Source organism: Oryzias latipes, chromosome 18, assembly GCF_002234675.1.
Source record: "Oryzias latipes chromosome 18, ASM223467v1".
Classification (NCBI taxonomy): domain Eukaryota; kingdom Metazoa; phylum Chordata; class Actinopteri; order Beloniformes; family Adrianichthyidae; genus Oryzias; species Oryzias latipes.
Window position 1 is genome coordinate 20,281,268 of NC_019876.2, and position 14,450 is coordinate 20,295,717.

A 14,450-nucleotide genomic window follows, 5' to 3' on the forward strand; every position below is an offset into this window, starting at 1 on the left:
CAGAGCATCACCTTTGTATATCCCACATTTGATGGACTCTTGTGCAAGTGGCTTGCCATTGGCTTCAAGGGTGGTTTTTCACAGCTTCATTGAGTTTCCTATGAAGACCCAGGATGTGCACAGGTTGGTGTGTTGTGACCTGCAGTCTTGAGCGGCTGTTCTGTCAACCAGGAGTTGGTGTTTGGCTCCACTGGAATCTCTACTAATGCCTTTCTGTGCGTTGCTCATGTATTGATCCATGTGCCCATTTATCTTGGTTGCCTGACATGAGCTCCCATATTGTGGGGAGACAGGTTATTGACCGGTAGTTGGATGGTACTGCACCCTTTGAGGGATGGTTCTGGATCAGGATCGTTTGCCCGTTCGTTAGCCATTCGGGGTGAGTCCCATGTCTTACAGGCTGGTTCATATGTGCTGCCAAGCATTCATGGAGTGCAGAGAGTTTCTTTAGCCAGTAAGCATGTATCATTTCAGGGCCTGGTGCTGTCCAGTTCTTCATACCTGAGACTGTTTCTTGGATGTCTGCCACTGTGATGGTTACTGGATTTTGTTCAGAGAGGTTTCTATGTCCTTTTCTCAGAGATACCTATTATGTGCTGTCTCCTTTTCCCATATACTTTTCCAATACTGTTCAGTTTCCAGCCTTGGCGGGTCTGCTCTGCTGCTTGACCCTGCCACTTAGCATGCACTATCGCAGGTTAAGTTGCGAACAGCCTGTTTATCCATCTGGCTTCATTGTCTCTTGTGTACCTCAACAGTTTATGCAAAGACTGAGGTTCAAGGTAAACATAATCTATGCCATGACAGATGGTATTTAAATTACAAGGCAAAACACTGTTTTTTCCAATAGATGCGTTGGCATTTTTGAATCACTGTTGGGATTTTATGGGTTTTATGTATGTTTATGGTCAACGTGTCAACATGTTTCTTGGTGATGTAACTTTGAGACAGAACATTATGGCACAGCTGATTTGAATGGGGTTTTTGCATGTAGTTCCTGTTTTAAATCAGCATAGAAAGTGTTGGTGTTTCATCTATTCTTGGATCTAAGCTGACGGAATGTGTTATGCTTTTATTTCAGAAACTCTGTATCTTAGCAATGAAAATGTTATCTAATTAGAATAGGAATATGCAATACTGACATAATAAAGATGTAGTAATTGTATAATGCCATACCAGTTTCTGCAGCTAACTAATGATAAAGAAGATGTCTACTTATAACGACAAAAGCATAATAGCACAACCATTTCCATATACTACAATTAGTTAGGGGGGGTCTGCCCTAATTTCCCATAATGCCTTTGTTTACACTCTCGCCTACTAGCTTACAAAGCCTTACAACCCCACACTTGCGTTGAAACAAAAATGGCAGGCAATACTGTAGCTCTCCAGCCATACAGTTCTGAGACAGATGTCAATTCAGACGAGGAAAAGAAAGTCGTGCATGGATCTATTTTTCTGCGAGTGGATGCATTGGAATGGAGCGGAGCAAGGACCTAATGACCTGCCAACTGTCATAACTACAAGCTTTTTTTAACTGCATTTTTTCATCTGCTCCATATTTACTTTGTTTTGAATCTAGAAATACTCAGAAATAAAGGTTTAATCTTAACTTTCATTATACACTTATATGACCTCCTTCATAAGAAAAATATTACTAGAACCAGTTCAAAACACCATATTAATTGGATTGGGTCTGTAAAACTGTTAAAGCATCCAAAAAATTATGAAGAGACTCCTTTCAAACTGAAACGTTTTACGCAAATAATACGCTGTGGAGGTTTGCTGAGTATAAAGGAGAGAAAAATAATTTGAGAAAAATTTGGACAACAGACTAAATAGTACAACTGCATCTTCAACAGTCCCACCAGCCTGTTGGGATCAGAGGATGCTTTTTGCTCTGAGAATATCTTACATAACTGACTCTGAAGTTGTCATTCTGCTTCTTTTACATCCTAATTCTCTACCCTTTGTCCATCTTTGCCCCCCCCCCCCTTCCTCATCTTTTCCTGTTCCTCACCCACATTGACCCACACACTACTGCAGCATCATATCAACCCAAAGGCATAAATCAAAGTGCATGCAGACACACAATGGTAGCCATCCCACACACTCCACACCCTCCTCAAGCTGTTTCTGTCAGCCTCACTCCGTCCACACAAACACATATCTATAACTACTCCTCATCTCTGTTGCACAAAACACCCACACAGATTTCTGTACAGGGAGCTAGAAGCATATAAAAAAGAACACAATGGGTTTTGTTTGAGCAAAACACTGCAGGAAACCCACCGGAATGGGAAAAGACATTACCTATTGGTCACTAAATCCAGCAGTTTACACAACCTGGAGTTGAGCTGTAATTTAATAAGGAAATAGGTAGGAAATTGTTAGGAAAAGTAGCAGTTCCCACTGAACAAAATGTGTAAATAAATAAAGATGGTAAGAACACTTACGACATCAACAGTTTGCCTGAACAGATGACTAAAAGTCAAGGCTGTGTTAGAAACATCACAAACACATGGAACTTGCAAAGGCAGTTCTGCTTTTTCCGCGTTCCTTTATTTTTTCCCAGAATAAATAAGAGCAAGGCAAACAAAAAGATGAAAATTCTTTGAGCGCAAGCCTGATCCAGTCTATGAGCTGACTGGAAGAATTTCTGACCAATCAGCATTGACCTTCGCTCTTCTGCGCTCTGTTTCGAGCGCAGAAGACACAGAATTTCTCTCAATTGAAATTTGTTTTGATTGCACATATTTTTCAGTTTCAAGAGCAAAAATTGTTTTTAATGCAAACATTTTTACGTTTCAAGAATAAAATTGTTTTTTAAGTACATGTTTTTGAGTTTCAAGTGCATTTTTCTGTTTTACATGCAAAATAATTGTTTGAACAGTGAGTGTTGCGCTTGGAATAATGCTCGCAAAAATCACTACATATTGTAGGTGTGTATGTGTGTGCATGCCTTTGTGTGTTGAGGGCTTTTGGGCAATCACAAATGAACTCTAAGAGAGCAAAACCTTCAGCCCTTCTCAATGACAGGCTAAAGGCATTCTCCAGAAATGAAAACCAAGAGGACACTTTAAGCAACAACTGTTACTCAATTTCAGCACCAAAACCCAACTACCTCATGTAGCAAAAAAGCTAGCTGATGATAAATAGGACACAAATTGGTGCAGCAAGGTCCTACTTCCCAAATTTAATGCAAACCAGGAAGTACCGGTGGTTGCAGTTCCTCCAATGAATAAAGGCAGCTTGCTGAAGGAAGCATTTCTTGGTTTATTCCCATTTGAAAAGATCACGTTTTATAACAACAATAGATGTAAAAAAACTGAATTGTAAACCGATGCTGAAAATTGAGATACACTTGTCATTTCCTTTACAATAACCTGGATGGAGTTATGATTCGTTATTGTATAATAATAATGGATTGGAATAATTTATCTGCGCTTTTTCAGACACTCAAAGAGCTTACACTTTATATCCATTATTCATTTCGTCCTCATTCATTCTTGTTGATAGTAAGCTACCAATGTAGCCAAAGCTGCCCTGGGGCAGACTGAAAGAGGCGTGGCTGCCAATAGACGCCTACAGCCCCTCTGACTGTCACACAACAGTGGAGCCACACTGGAGGCAGTGAGGGTGAAGTGTCTTGCCCAAGGACACAACGACAGTTGGTTGGAGGGAGTGGGGAACCGGCGATCCTTCTTCAATCATTGGCCAAGCGGCTCAATTACCTGAGCCACTGCTGCCCTATACACTGTACTTTTGTCATTTTTGCAACATTAACTTAAATCCATCCATGTTCTTAATCCCCCTGAGTCCCTTTCGGGGTCTTTGGGTCACTTGAACCTGTCTCAGCCACTGTTGGGTGAAGGTGGGGTACACCCAGGACAGATCACCAGTCTGTCACAGCCACACACTTACACACAAATTCAGACCAACAGACACTTTAGAACAGGGGTGCTCATTACGTCGATTGCAATTGACCGGTTTATCTTCAGGGTAGATCGCAGGCCAGCAAAGATAAATAACCAAAAAAATAAGAATATACTTCTAAAAAATCCGTCAGCGAATAAAAGTCCTCATGGAGAAGTACATGACTTGATTGACATGCAGAACGACCAATCCAACATCCTATGATACATACGTCACAGCACATTCGTTTATAAATACACTGAGCGCAAATTCTGTCTGTCATCAGAAAGGCTACCTGCCCCACGGCACGTCAAGTCCCCCAGCAGAAGACCACTCCGGCCCACTGGAGTGTTTATTGAGGCCCAGATCACCCTGCGTGCCTCCGCGGTTCCGGCCTGATGGATCCGATCTTAATGACGGAGCAGTGTTTTCCAGTGTTTCTCGAGCGCTGCCCACGGAGCCAGCAGCGCTTTAGGAATGCCATGCTCCCCCATTTCACCGTTTACAGCAGAGCATGAAAAACGATAGTCGCTGCTTTCTGATTTTGTAATAAAACGCCTCATCTGTTAATACTAAAGTACCTGCTTACATATTTTTGTGTACTCCTGTGTAGTTTTTGAGATTTCAGTGCATAAACAATTTTATGTACTAATACTTCATAATACTATGTTTATTAAACAGTATTTTAGTCTCAAAATACTTTACTGATTACTGTTTGTTGTTGAACTGTGGGAGAAAACTGGAGTGCCCGGAGAAAACCCACTCACGCACGGGGAGAACATGCTAACTACACAGAAAAAGGAGCCAGCTGGAATTTGTACCAAGTCCTACTCGCCATGAGGCAAGAGTGCTTACCATTGCATCACCTTAGTGAGTTTAAGAAAAGGCGAGATCGGTCATCTTGTCCATGATAATGTCCATGTTACATTTTGTTGTCATTCAAGCCATTTTTATTTTTAAATCAGAAACAGAACAGAAAACAATATGACCACACTTTTGCAAAAAATGCAAAAAGCCAAAACAAACCTACCAGGTTGTTTTGCTTTCATTTTGTCTATGCTGTCTGTCTTGTTTGAAAGGCACTGTAAAAGGCTCCCTTACTTGGTTATAGTCCTTTCCAGCATTTCCTCAGATTTTTTCAAAAAGTTTTTCTTTTGTAGTAATTGTTGTACTTTTGCTTTTTTTCCACAGATTTGTAGCTATGTTAGTGATTTTTACTCAAGAGTCAAGATTGTGAAAAAGAAAGTGGTGGGGTGAGGGGACATAGGGAAATAGTGTGTGTGCATGTGTGTTTGTGGGAAAGCACAGTGCTAGACCGCCCTTTTTTAACAAGCCTATTCACGTTTCGCACAGGTTAGTTTTTGCTGAGGCAAAAAACTTGCAGCACCAGTTCTTTAGAAAATATCAATTTAATGGATGGGCTGCCCATCTGCACCTGGGGCCGGCATCACTCCTTCTCTGGCCCTGGGACGAGGAGGGCCAACCTTTTGCTTCGGGTGACACCTTCCCTGGCTGCTGGGGATGGGTGGCCGGCCCCATCCTAAGGGCTGTGGGAGGGGGGCTCTTATAAGTCTGGGACCTTGGCGGTTTGGGGGGTTGGAGTCTCCACTGAGAGAATCGTTGGGGGCTCTAACTGGCCGGGCTGCCTCGGTCCTGTCAGAGCCTGACCAGCGCTCTCGCAGGGGCAGTGCTTGGGTGCGTGAGCCTGGACTTGCCCCTGGGGCCGGCTATCTCGGCTCCTCTCTCTTTGTGTGGGGTAGGGGGTGTTAGGCCTGGGAAATCGGCCCTCCTTGCGATGAGGCCCCTGGGCTGGGGAGACTGGGGCCCAACGCTGGGGTAATCATCTCCCAGATTTCCTTAACTCCCCTTTTCCCCCTTTCTTCTGTACCCCCTGTCTCTAACATCCCTCACTTCATTCCTCTTCTTCTTGTCTGTCTGGTCCAACCACAAACAGAATACAAATGTAATCAATTTAAATAAAGTTTAGCCTTTACAAAAAGGGTTTATACAAACACACATCTAGTGTGTTAGAAAATCTCAACCCCCCCTGTTGTAACAGTAAAATTTGTAACACAAGAGGCATTCAGCTACTATCTATGTACTCAGCTGTTAGACAGAAAAAGATTAAAAAATGAGTTTAAAGACCCACTTTGATGAAATCTTGTTTTTGTTGTTTATAAAAGTTCTTGTAGCATTTTCCTTGTGATGAAGGACACGTTTAAATAAAATTAAAACTGCATTTCTAAGTATTTTCTATTGAAATTGTTTTGAATCAGTAGCAGATGAGAAATGCTGTTTAAAAAAGCTTGTAGTTGTTATGAAAAGTCTACAATCGGTAGGCCAAGCTCCCTGCTGCTCTATTCTGATGCATCCACTTCAGGGGTTGACATAGCCCAGAAATTTGCACTGGCCCACAGGGCCAGTAGTTTTTGAAACTTACTGGCCCTGCCTGAAAGTTACTGGCCCGACACCGCGCATAGCGGGACCCGCTGCTCCGCAGGTGCTTGCAACTTTAGGGGGGTCCGGGGGCATGCCCCCCCGGAAACTTTTAATATGGTACAATTTGGTGCATTCTGGTGACATCACTTATTTCTACACTTTTCAATGACTGAAAATAGACCATATCAAACTTAAATCTGCTCTAGTCTGTTTCAGATGTTTTGAAGAGAGCACTGCAGTGTAGTAGGTAACACTAGTTCAGAAGTTTTCATGGTGCTTCTAACGGCAAATATCGCAATAAATCATAAACCTTAAATGTGTTAAAACAATCTAATGGCAGCTTGAACCATTTAACGAATCAAATAAATCCCTTAATGCATTTGACCAATCGGATGGACGCCTTCACATTGTTGACCAATCAGATGGAGCCCTGTTATGTTAGATGTTTGTAACCTATGTCAACGTGGGTCATTTGGAGTATAATTTTTAAACTGGGAATGGTTATTTGGTTATTTTGCTGTTTGTTTATATACCGCAAATTATATCGTTATCGCAATTTTAATCTCTGATATCGCATATCGCGAGTTTTCCTCATATTGTGCAGGTCTAACTGAGATCATTCAGCTAACTAGAAATACTTACTGCTTACAGTGTTGTAAAGAAAAACTAAATTAAGTAGTTTAACATTTTACTGCATTTGAGTCTGAGATTCAGGTATTTGGAGTTGCCTTTGATTCTTTGACATTCATCTTAAAGCTTAGTGGATACAGTTTCATCTTCAATGCATTCATTAAATATCTTGCTGTCCATACTACTAATTATACCCACTACTCCATCCAACATATTCCTATCTATTCCTGCCATGTCTTCCACATCTCTGACATGCTTCAGTCTCTCTTCAGTGACGGTGTCGGATTTATAATCAAATGTAATATTAACCCACTGGCTTGTGCCTTCGTTGTTGCTGTTTAACATTGTTTTGTATTGAATTGTTACATTCAATAAAGTTTGAAAAAAAAAAAGTAGTGAGCGCGTGCCGCGCGGTGCTCGGCAGTGAAAGCCGCGCGCGCGCAGGCGGGAGAGAAGGAGAAGTGATCAAAGGTTTCCCATAGAAACCCTTGAAGTCTGAACACAGGACTAGCAGAAAAACTAAATTATGAAGACGAGGTAAATCTACACGTTTTTGCAAAATTTACTTTATTGAAAAAGGTGAAGAATATATAAACCGTTAGATATTTTAGTGGCCCGAGCGGACAAGTGAAAAGTAAAGTCTTGTGGTCCGCACTGCTCGAAAAACAGGACCGGGCCAGCGGACAAATGGCTATGTCGAGCCCTGTACTTGTGCGTCCTCATTTTCCTCCTCCGAGCTGGCATCTGGATCAAAACTGTAACGCTAGATGGCTCCTGTGTTGCTGGCCATTTTTGTTGCACTAGTATTTGTGAGGTTGGTGTTGTGAGGGGCTGTAGGCTAGCAGGGGAAAGTGTAGACAAAAGGATCAAGGGAAATGAAGGAAGGGACGCTCTGTGCCAATGGTCCCACCCACAACTCAGAAGCATATTTCTAATGAACTCCTGCAGAAACGATGTCCTAGAACAGTGTTTTGTAACCAGTGCCGCGGTACATTGATGTTCCGTGGAAAATTGTTCATTTTCACTAATCTAAAAATAATTACCATTGCCAGGATATCAGCTCTGTGTTCATCCAAAAAGGCCCTGATAAAACAATGAGCAGCTAGAATATGAAAGATAATAAAATACTATGTTCTATATGTTTGTTTAATTCTATTTGATTCTATTAAAGACATTTTGATAAGAATGACGGTATTGTGATTTAGTCAAAAGCTGTTTATGAAAAGTCCCACCCCTTAAACTCTCTCCACCAATCATTCTTCTAGATTTGAGCACTATGTTATCAGTCTGACCAATCAGACGTGGTTAACTTCCTCACTCCCTGGTGCAGACATGGCTCAAAGTTTCTCAGTTCCAACAAAAACAGCAGCTCAAGATTGTGTTTAGCGGTGTTGCTTTCCATCTCTTGTCAGAGCGTGTACAAAGTCCTTTAACTAATAAAAATGAAAGATGTGTCTTTCCAGCTTCAGAGCCACTGTAAGCACTACATCTCCCATGATACATCGCGTTACAGTGACAGTGTCTCTCTTGCGCCACTGTTAACCTTCATGAAGCACAACAAACGCAAACATGGAACAGACAAATTCTATTTTTAAACTTTAAGCCCTTTTGAAGAAGTTGAAGTCAAGTTTAAATAAAAATAATAAGAAACAGGATTATGGTTAAGTGGCCAAAAGACATATTTAAACAAAATTGAAAATAATTTATTCAATCAAAAAACTTTTTTGTTTTAAAGTTACATCTTTTATTTAGATAAAAGAAGAACTTGAATGAGCATGAACAAGTTGGTCTAATTGGCTTTAAATATCACGTGCGCAACAATCTTTTTCTTTTCTCGGCCTCCGTGAAGAAGCTCCTCTTTGGTTGCTGCTGTTTTCATGTCTGCTTGTTGCAAGAGATTGGCAGGCTGATCTTACTCCGGATAAAGGAAGCCCAAGAAAGCAGAGAGCTGGGAAAATAACGTCTCGATCTTCTTCTTAAATAAATCGTCTAAAAAAACAAATTCGAATTAATTGATCAAATTGATTTATCGCCCAGCCATACAACCAAATTACAAAGCGGTAAAATGAAACGGAAATGTCTCTCCTAATAATAACAAAACAGCTGAGGAACAGCTTTAATTAAATGATTCTGTAATGTCATATCAACGCTGATAAAAAGTAGCAACTTTTTAACAAGTGCACTAACAGAGAGCAGTTTTAATAAATACGGTAACAAGCAGGAGAAAGCGCAGAAGTAAATAGATGGCTTTCCTCCAACATCGCCGACTGTAAACACACAAATGTTCACAACTGAAGAAACATAAAGCATTAATCTTCTTAAAGCCATTGTTGTCACTCAGCTATAATCCAGAGTCTGATGACTTGTTTAAACCATGTCACATGACTGAAGGCACATGCAGTCTGATCAACACATACACAGAATTAAAGAAACTGAGATATTGCAGCAGCTTTTACATCCACAATAGATGCATAGCAACGTTACCTTAAAAAAACACGAAACCAACACTGGTTTACATTTGAAATGATAAATTCACCTTCTGACGGAATGTCACTTAAATGGGATTGGCTCATGAATGCATTTTATATCCCACAGATGCACTTCAGGCATCAGCACCTACATTTAAAATCACCCTGGTCTATTTTCAAGGACCTAGAAAATTATTTCAGCTGGGAGTTATGTGCATTTCCAGTTGGGGTCAAAAAGGTGCAACAGCCTCCATTAGACAAATTAAGTCGGTAGAAGCTCCTGTCTGCAGCAGAAGTGCCACAATTTTCATCAAACAGTCTACAGAGCACTGAAAGCAGGAAGTATATTTTAGCATCCGTTAATGTTGCACATTTCTGAGGGTGTGTGTTTTGTGTTTGTGCCATAAAATGGAGCAATTTCAGATTATGTGACATGTGTTTTTTATTAATCAAAGTAGCTGATTTAGTTCCATTTACTTTGTCCATACATAAGTAGTTCTGAACATTCACACAAGATTTTTTTTGAAGATTTTCTTTTATGAAAGTTAAAATTCAAATCAACAAACATAAAAACTAACAGGATCATTTAAAGGTGATGGGAACACAGAAAATCGAAGGAGGTCAGACAATCAGATCATCGCCTGCATCTGTAACTGACCTTGTAACCATAGCAACTCGCTCTCATGTTCAAATGCACACATTGTGTTGCTGTCCAATGAGATTTACCAATCAATACTATGGTGATATCCAATACCATTATCTCCATGGTAGCAAATGAGTACTTATGAGAAGTTCTCCCCGGAACAATGGGGGTTGCCGGATATCCCTCGCCTGCCATTGATTGAAGTATGTTTTACAGTTGACAGTCGAAGTAAATAACATACAGTCATTTATATCATTTCAACTTACTGACTCTTTGTTTATGCCACTTCTATTTGTGTGGGACTTGTGGAATCAACTTTTGAAGGGAAATCTGATTTTCTTTTTTCCTTTTTTCATTAAAGCGTAATTCTATGAAGTAGATTTGACCATTTCTTTGGAAGTAACAAAATAAGAGGACCATTATTTAGATATGTATCTTTCTCTTGTGTTGCCTGCACTGATTTTTTTATATGAAAGTGCTATATAAATAAAGTTTGATTGATTAATTGAAGTTAGATTGATTTGGATTGATTGATAATATTATAATCTTATTGAATAAAAAGTTATCAATGCTAAATATGACATACTCATGTGCATGTGTACCAAAAAGAAGTTCATCTCCAGCAATCGGTAAGAACCCAAGAAGCAGCTACCAGAAACTGGATGAGACTGGAAACTGATGTCTAACCACTTCCTTTACAAGAGAAATAAGGACAGTGGCGGTAAGGCAGTAACGTGCAGCAGCCAGGAAGTGTTTCAGGTGTCAGCTGATGTCGACTGACCTCAACAGACAAGAAGTTCTTCTGGTTAAATAAAGTTCTGCCAATAAAGATATATTCTAACGGAAAAAACAAGAACTGTTCTACTGGCAGACCAATAGTCATCCAATACACTGTCAAATTCAAATGACCGTTCTAGGTTATATAATAGTCCAAGTTTTTTCGGAAAATGTTCTTAGTCAACGAGGGAAGAAAAAAATGTATTACGTATTTAAAAAAAAAATAAGAAATACATATAAATATATATATATATATATATATATACATATATCTACATATATATATATATATATATATATATATATATATATATATATATATATATATATAGTATAAGTCTTACTAAAGCTTTAAAAAATAGCGAATAGAAACCTGTATTCAATCCTCTTGTTCTTGTTTACATGTTAATACCAAACGGTAAAAAATAAGCATTCAGTACATACAGTTGAATCTCAATGACAACTCATGTACAGGTGTGTGTTTCCAAAGAGTGTCTTTTCTTACCTTTGCCCTGATCTGTCCTGAGGTCGAAACTTTGCGTATCAACTTGTGGGACGTCTCTTCTTGTTCTCCATCACTGTCTGATGACTCTTCCCCTCCTTCTCCTGTCTAAAGTGGTTAGGGGAGAAAAAAGAAGGCATATAAGTAAAGGTTTTCCCTTTACTTAATTCCAAGTCAACAAAATGGTAACTGTGCATCACATCATTATGAACCAGACAAAAATCTTTTCATAAACCTAGACAGTAACACCAATCTTTGTATAATTATTTTATATGGCTTTGCAGATTAATATAATCAGAATACAGTTTTTCTTCTGTGTTGTTCCTTGAACTCAGCTAAATTATGGTAAATAAAAAACAAAACAGACATGCAAACTGATATAACAAATGTAAAAATGTATTATGACAAGCTAGGATAAGCCAGGAATGTAATCGGACCCTTCGGTTAACCAGAGGTGACCCTCCATCAGACAGTGATAGAACCTGACCAGAACGGAGCTCACACAGCATCAGTGCGTGAAGCTTAAGAGAAGTGGTGCCACTTAAACTTTGAACAGAGGTCTTAACTGAGCAGATACTCACAATATGAGTCCGCTCAGAATCTGATTGGGGTGAAGTCAGTCCCTCGCCAGGACCAGCCACATACAGGACATTCGGGTTCAGCTTGAATGCCATGATGAGCTTACAAACCAAAGCTCCAGTAAGGAGGATGATCAGCAAGATGGGAGGAAGGAAAATGAGGGGACAGCAGTGTAATAAAGCAGTCTGAAGAGTTATAAAGGAATAGAGCTGAAATGGAGAAAGAAGGAGAAGGAGGAAAAGTGTTGAGTGGCCAAAACGTTGTAAACTAGAGAGGATGATGAAAAGGACAGCAGGTTTCCAGGACACCACATGTCCTTATGCCAACTTATCCATGTCAGTCAGCATCTGCAAAAGATCGAAGAAGATTTAAATAAAAGTCAGGAACTTCGATGTTCTGAAGACTAGAATGGAGACGTGTTTTAGTCTCCCATTACTTTATAGTTTAGTGAAATGGCACCTGTATTAGTCGTGATGCAACCTATTCAGTAAATCCCGATGATGATGATGATTACAGCCCAGACTGTTGGCCCCACATTGTGCATATCAGTGCGGCATCGGGGCTGTGACGCGGAGTCTGCAGAATCAGAAACAAGCTGTTTATGCCCTCCTGTTTATTCATTTCTGTATTTATAGACAACAATCCCCCCCCCCCCCCCCGCCAACGGCATGCGCGCGCACACACACATTCAAAGGAGATCTTGAAAACAAAGCTGCATGCCTGCATATGCGCTTCCTTGATGAGAATGTGGCCACCCAATTCAGAAAGCAGCCTGGCTGATCTGGCTTCACCGCCGCCCCCGGTGACAACTAACTAACTACAGCGCAAAGCTGCACGGCGGACTTCAGCAACAACACGGCGCGCGCACGGGAAGCGTTCCAAACAGAGTTCTTCCTGTGTCACCTGCATGCGTCCACACCATAAATGATGTTTTAAAACGCGATGACAAAACGGCGATTAACATCAAGCTGCTGCGCGCTACGTGATCATTCATTCCGTCCATGTCGCCTCGAGCTTTCAGCGGACACAAACGCATCAATGGCTCCGATTGACGCTCCGAATCTTAGCGTCCGCCGGCTCAGCTGTCATCCATCTCTGCTACCCGAACCCAAACCTCCTCCGCACGAACGCAGCCACCTATGCGCTCACTAGTGTCGACCAAAAAAACATAAAAAGAAAGAAAAAAAGGAGAGCGAGAGAGAGAGAGTCTGTCGTGGCGTTCACCTCACTAGCTTCTCCTGCGCCGGTCGTTCCTCAGCGGCGCCAGCTTTCCCCGGCCTTGGAGGGACTCGTGCGCCGGGTTGGGTTGCTCCGTGGCGCGCCGTCGGTCAGCAGCAGCAGCAGCGGCGGGCTGGTCTCTCCGCTGGTGCTCGCCTTGCAGGAACAGACGCGCTTCTACGCATAGCGTCGGAGCGGATCACAGTCACTCAGGTAGAGAGAGAAAGAGAGAGAGATGATGTTCCGAGGTTAAGCGGAGAGCAAGTACACGCACGCACGCACGCACGCCCGTGCGGGAGGAAGGACACCAAGAGGCCGCAAATATACTGGTATATTTACCCAGACTGACAGAAGAATTCGGAATCTGCCTTGGTAAGATGACATGACAACAGGTGTAGAGCTTTTGTTTCAGTATCAGGACTGACGGCTCTAAACATAACATTTATATCCTGCTAATCAAAATTCACCTTCTTAGTGTCTTTTATTTGTTGATGATTCTTTTTTTTTGTTATTTTTTTATTTTTTTGTGCAAAACATTTGTCCCACTTAGAGCATGTTTCCCATTAATAAAGATCCTGATCAATCCGTCTGAGGCAAGTTGTCAATCGAATAGACCCAAACCATTGTAAAATCGTTTCAAAATAAAATTCTAAGATTCTATACATTTTGGAAAATACCATTTGGATTGAGGCACAGTAGGTTTTTTTAATACTATAACATAAAAACAATCAAGGGCCATTACAACAGATAACACACATGTGATGGCAGCACAAATTGATCAAGCCACCATTACAAACCCTTTACCCCTTGTGCTATCCTAGGCATTTTAACATTGGGAGTTGGGTCATCTAGACCCACTAGACAGTGTGCTAAACCTTTTTTCTTCAATGATTTGTGATCTTCACTGGTGTCCATGGATTACATGAAATCTTTCCACCTTTAACCACCTTTGTCATGGTAGGAATAAAGGCCCGTACACACCGGGACGAATATTCGCCAGCGTTTTTCGCCACGTTTTTTGTGTTCACACCCAGGCGATTTTCGCTGACGATGAGCGAGCGAACATGCAATTTCATTTCCTGACATTAGATGGCGCTTAATGTAAAACAGAAATACTCCTGTACACAAGGTGGCGCTGCGCAACTTTACCCTTCTTAAAGTCGCTTTTCACTCAGAAGAAAAGAGCAAGTATTTACGCGCTTGTCAGAATCATACAAAGAAAACATGAATATTTCAAGCACCAGTTGCTCCAACTTGTGCTTGGTTCGGGGATATTTTA

The 14,450-nt window shown here is 41.0% G+C and overlaps 1 protein-coding gene across 2 annotated transcripts in view; it reads right to left on the minus strand.

Annotated features, from left to right (window-relative positions):
* LOC101165102 (diacylglycerol kinase delta) overlaps positions 1–14,033 on the minus strand; it is a 91,173-nt gene extending 77,140 nt beyond the window's left edge. The window contains exons 1-4 of one of the 2 annotated variants that reach the window (XM_023965925.1): positions 13,178–14,033; positions 12,413–12,529; positions 11,956–12,300; positions 11,378–11,482 (exon numbers count right to left, since the gene is read on the minus strand). In XM_023965925.1, the coding sequence (XP_023821693.1) occupies positions 11,378–11,482; positions 11,956–12,048 (198 nt within the window). In that variant the 5' untranslated portion in view covers positions 12,049–12,300; positions 12,413–12,529; positions 13,178–14,033. The remainder of the gene's footprint in view (positions 1–11,377; positions 11,483–11,955; positions 12,301–12,412; positions 12,530–13,177) is intronic. The other variant, XM_023965923.1, reaches the window with a different exon arrangement.
* Between the last annotated feature and the right edge of the window lie 417 nt (positions 14,034–14,450).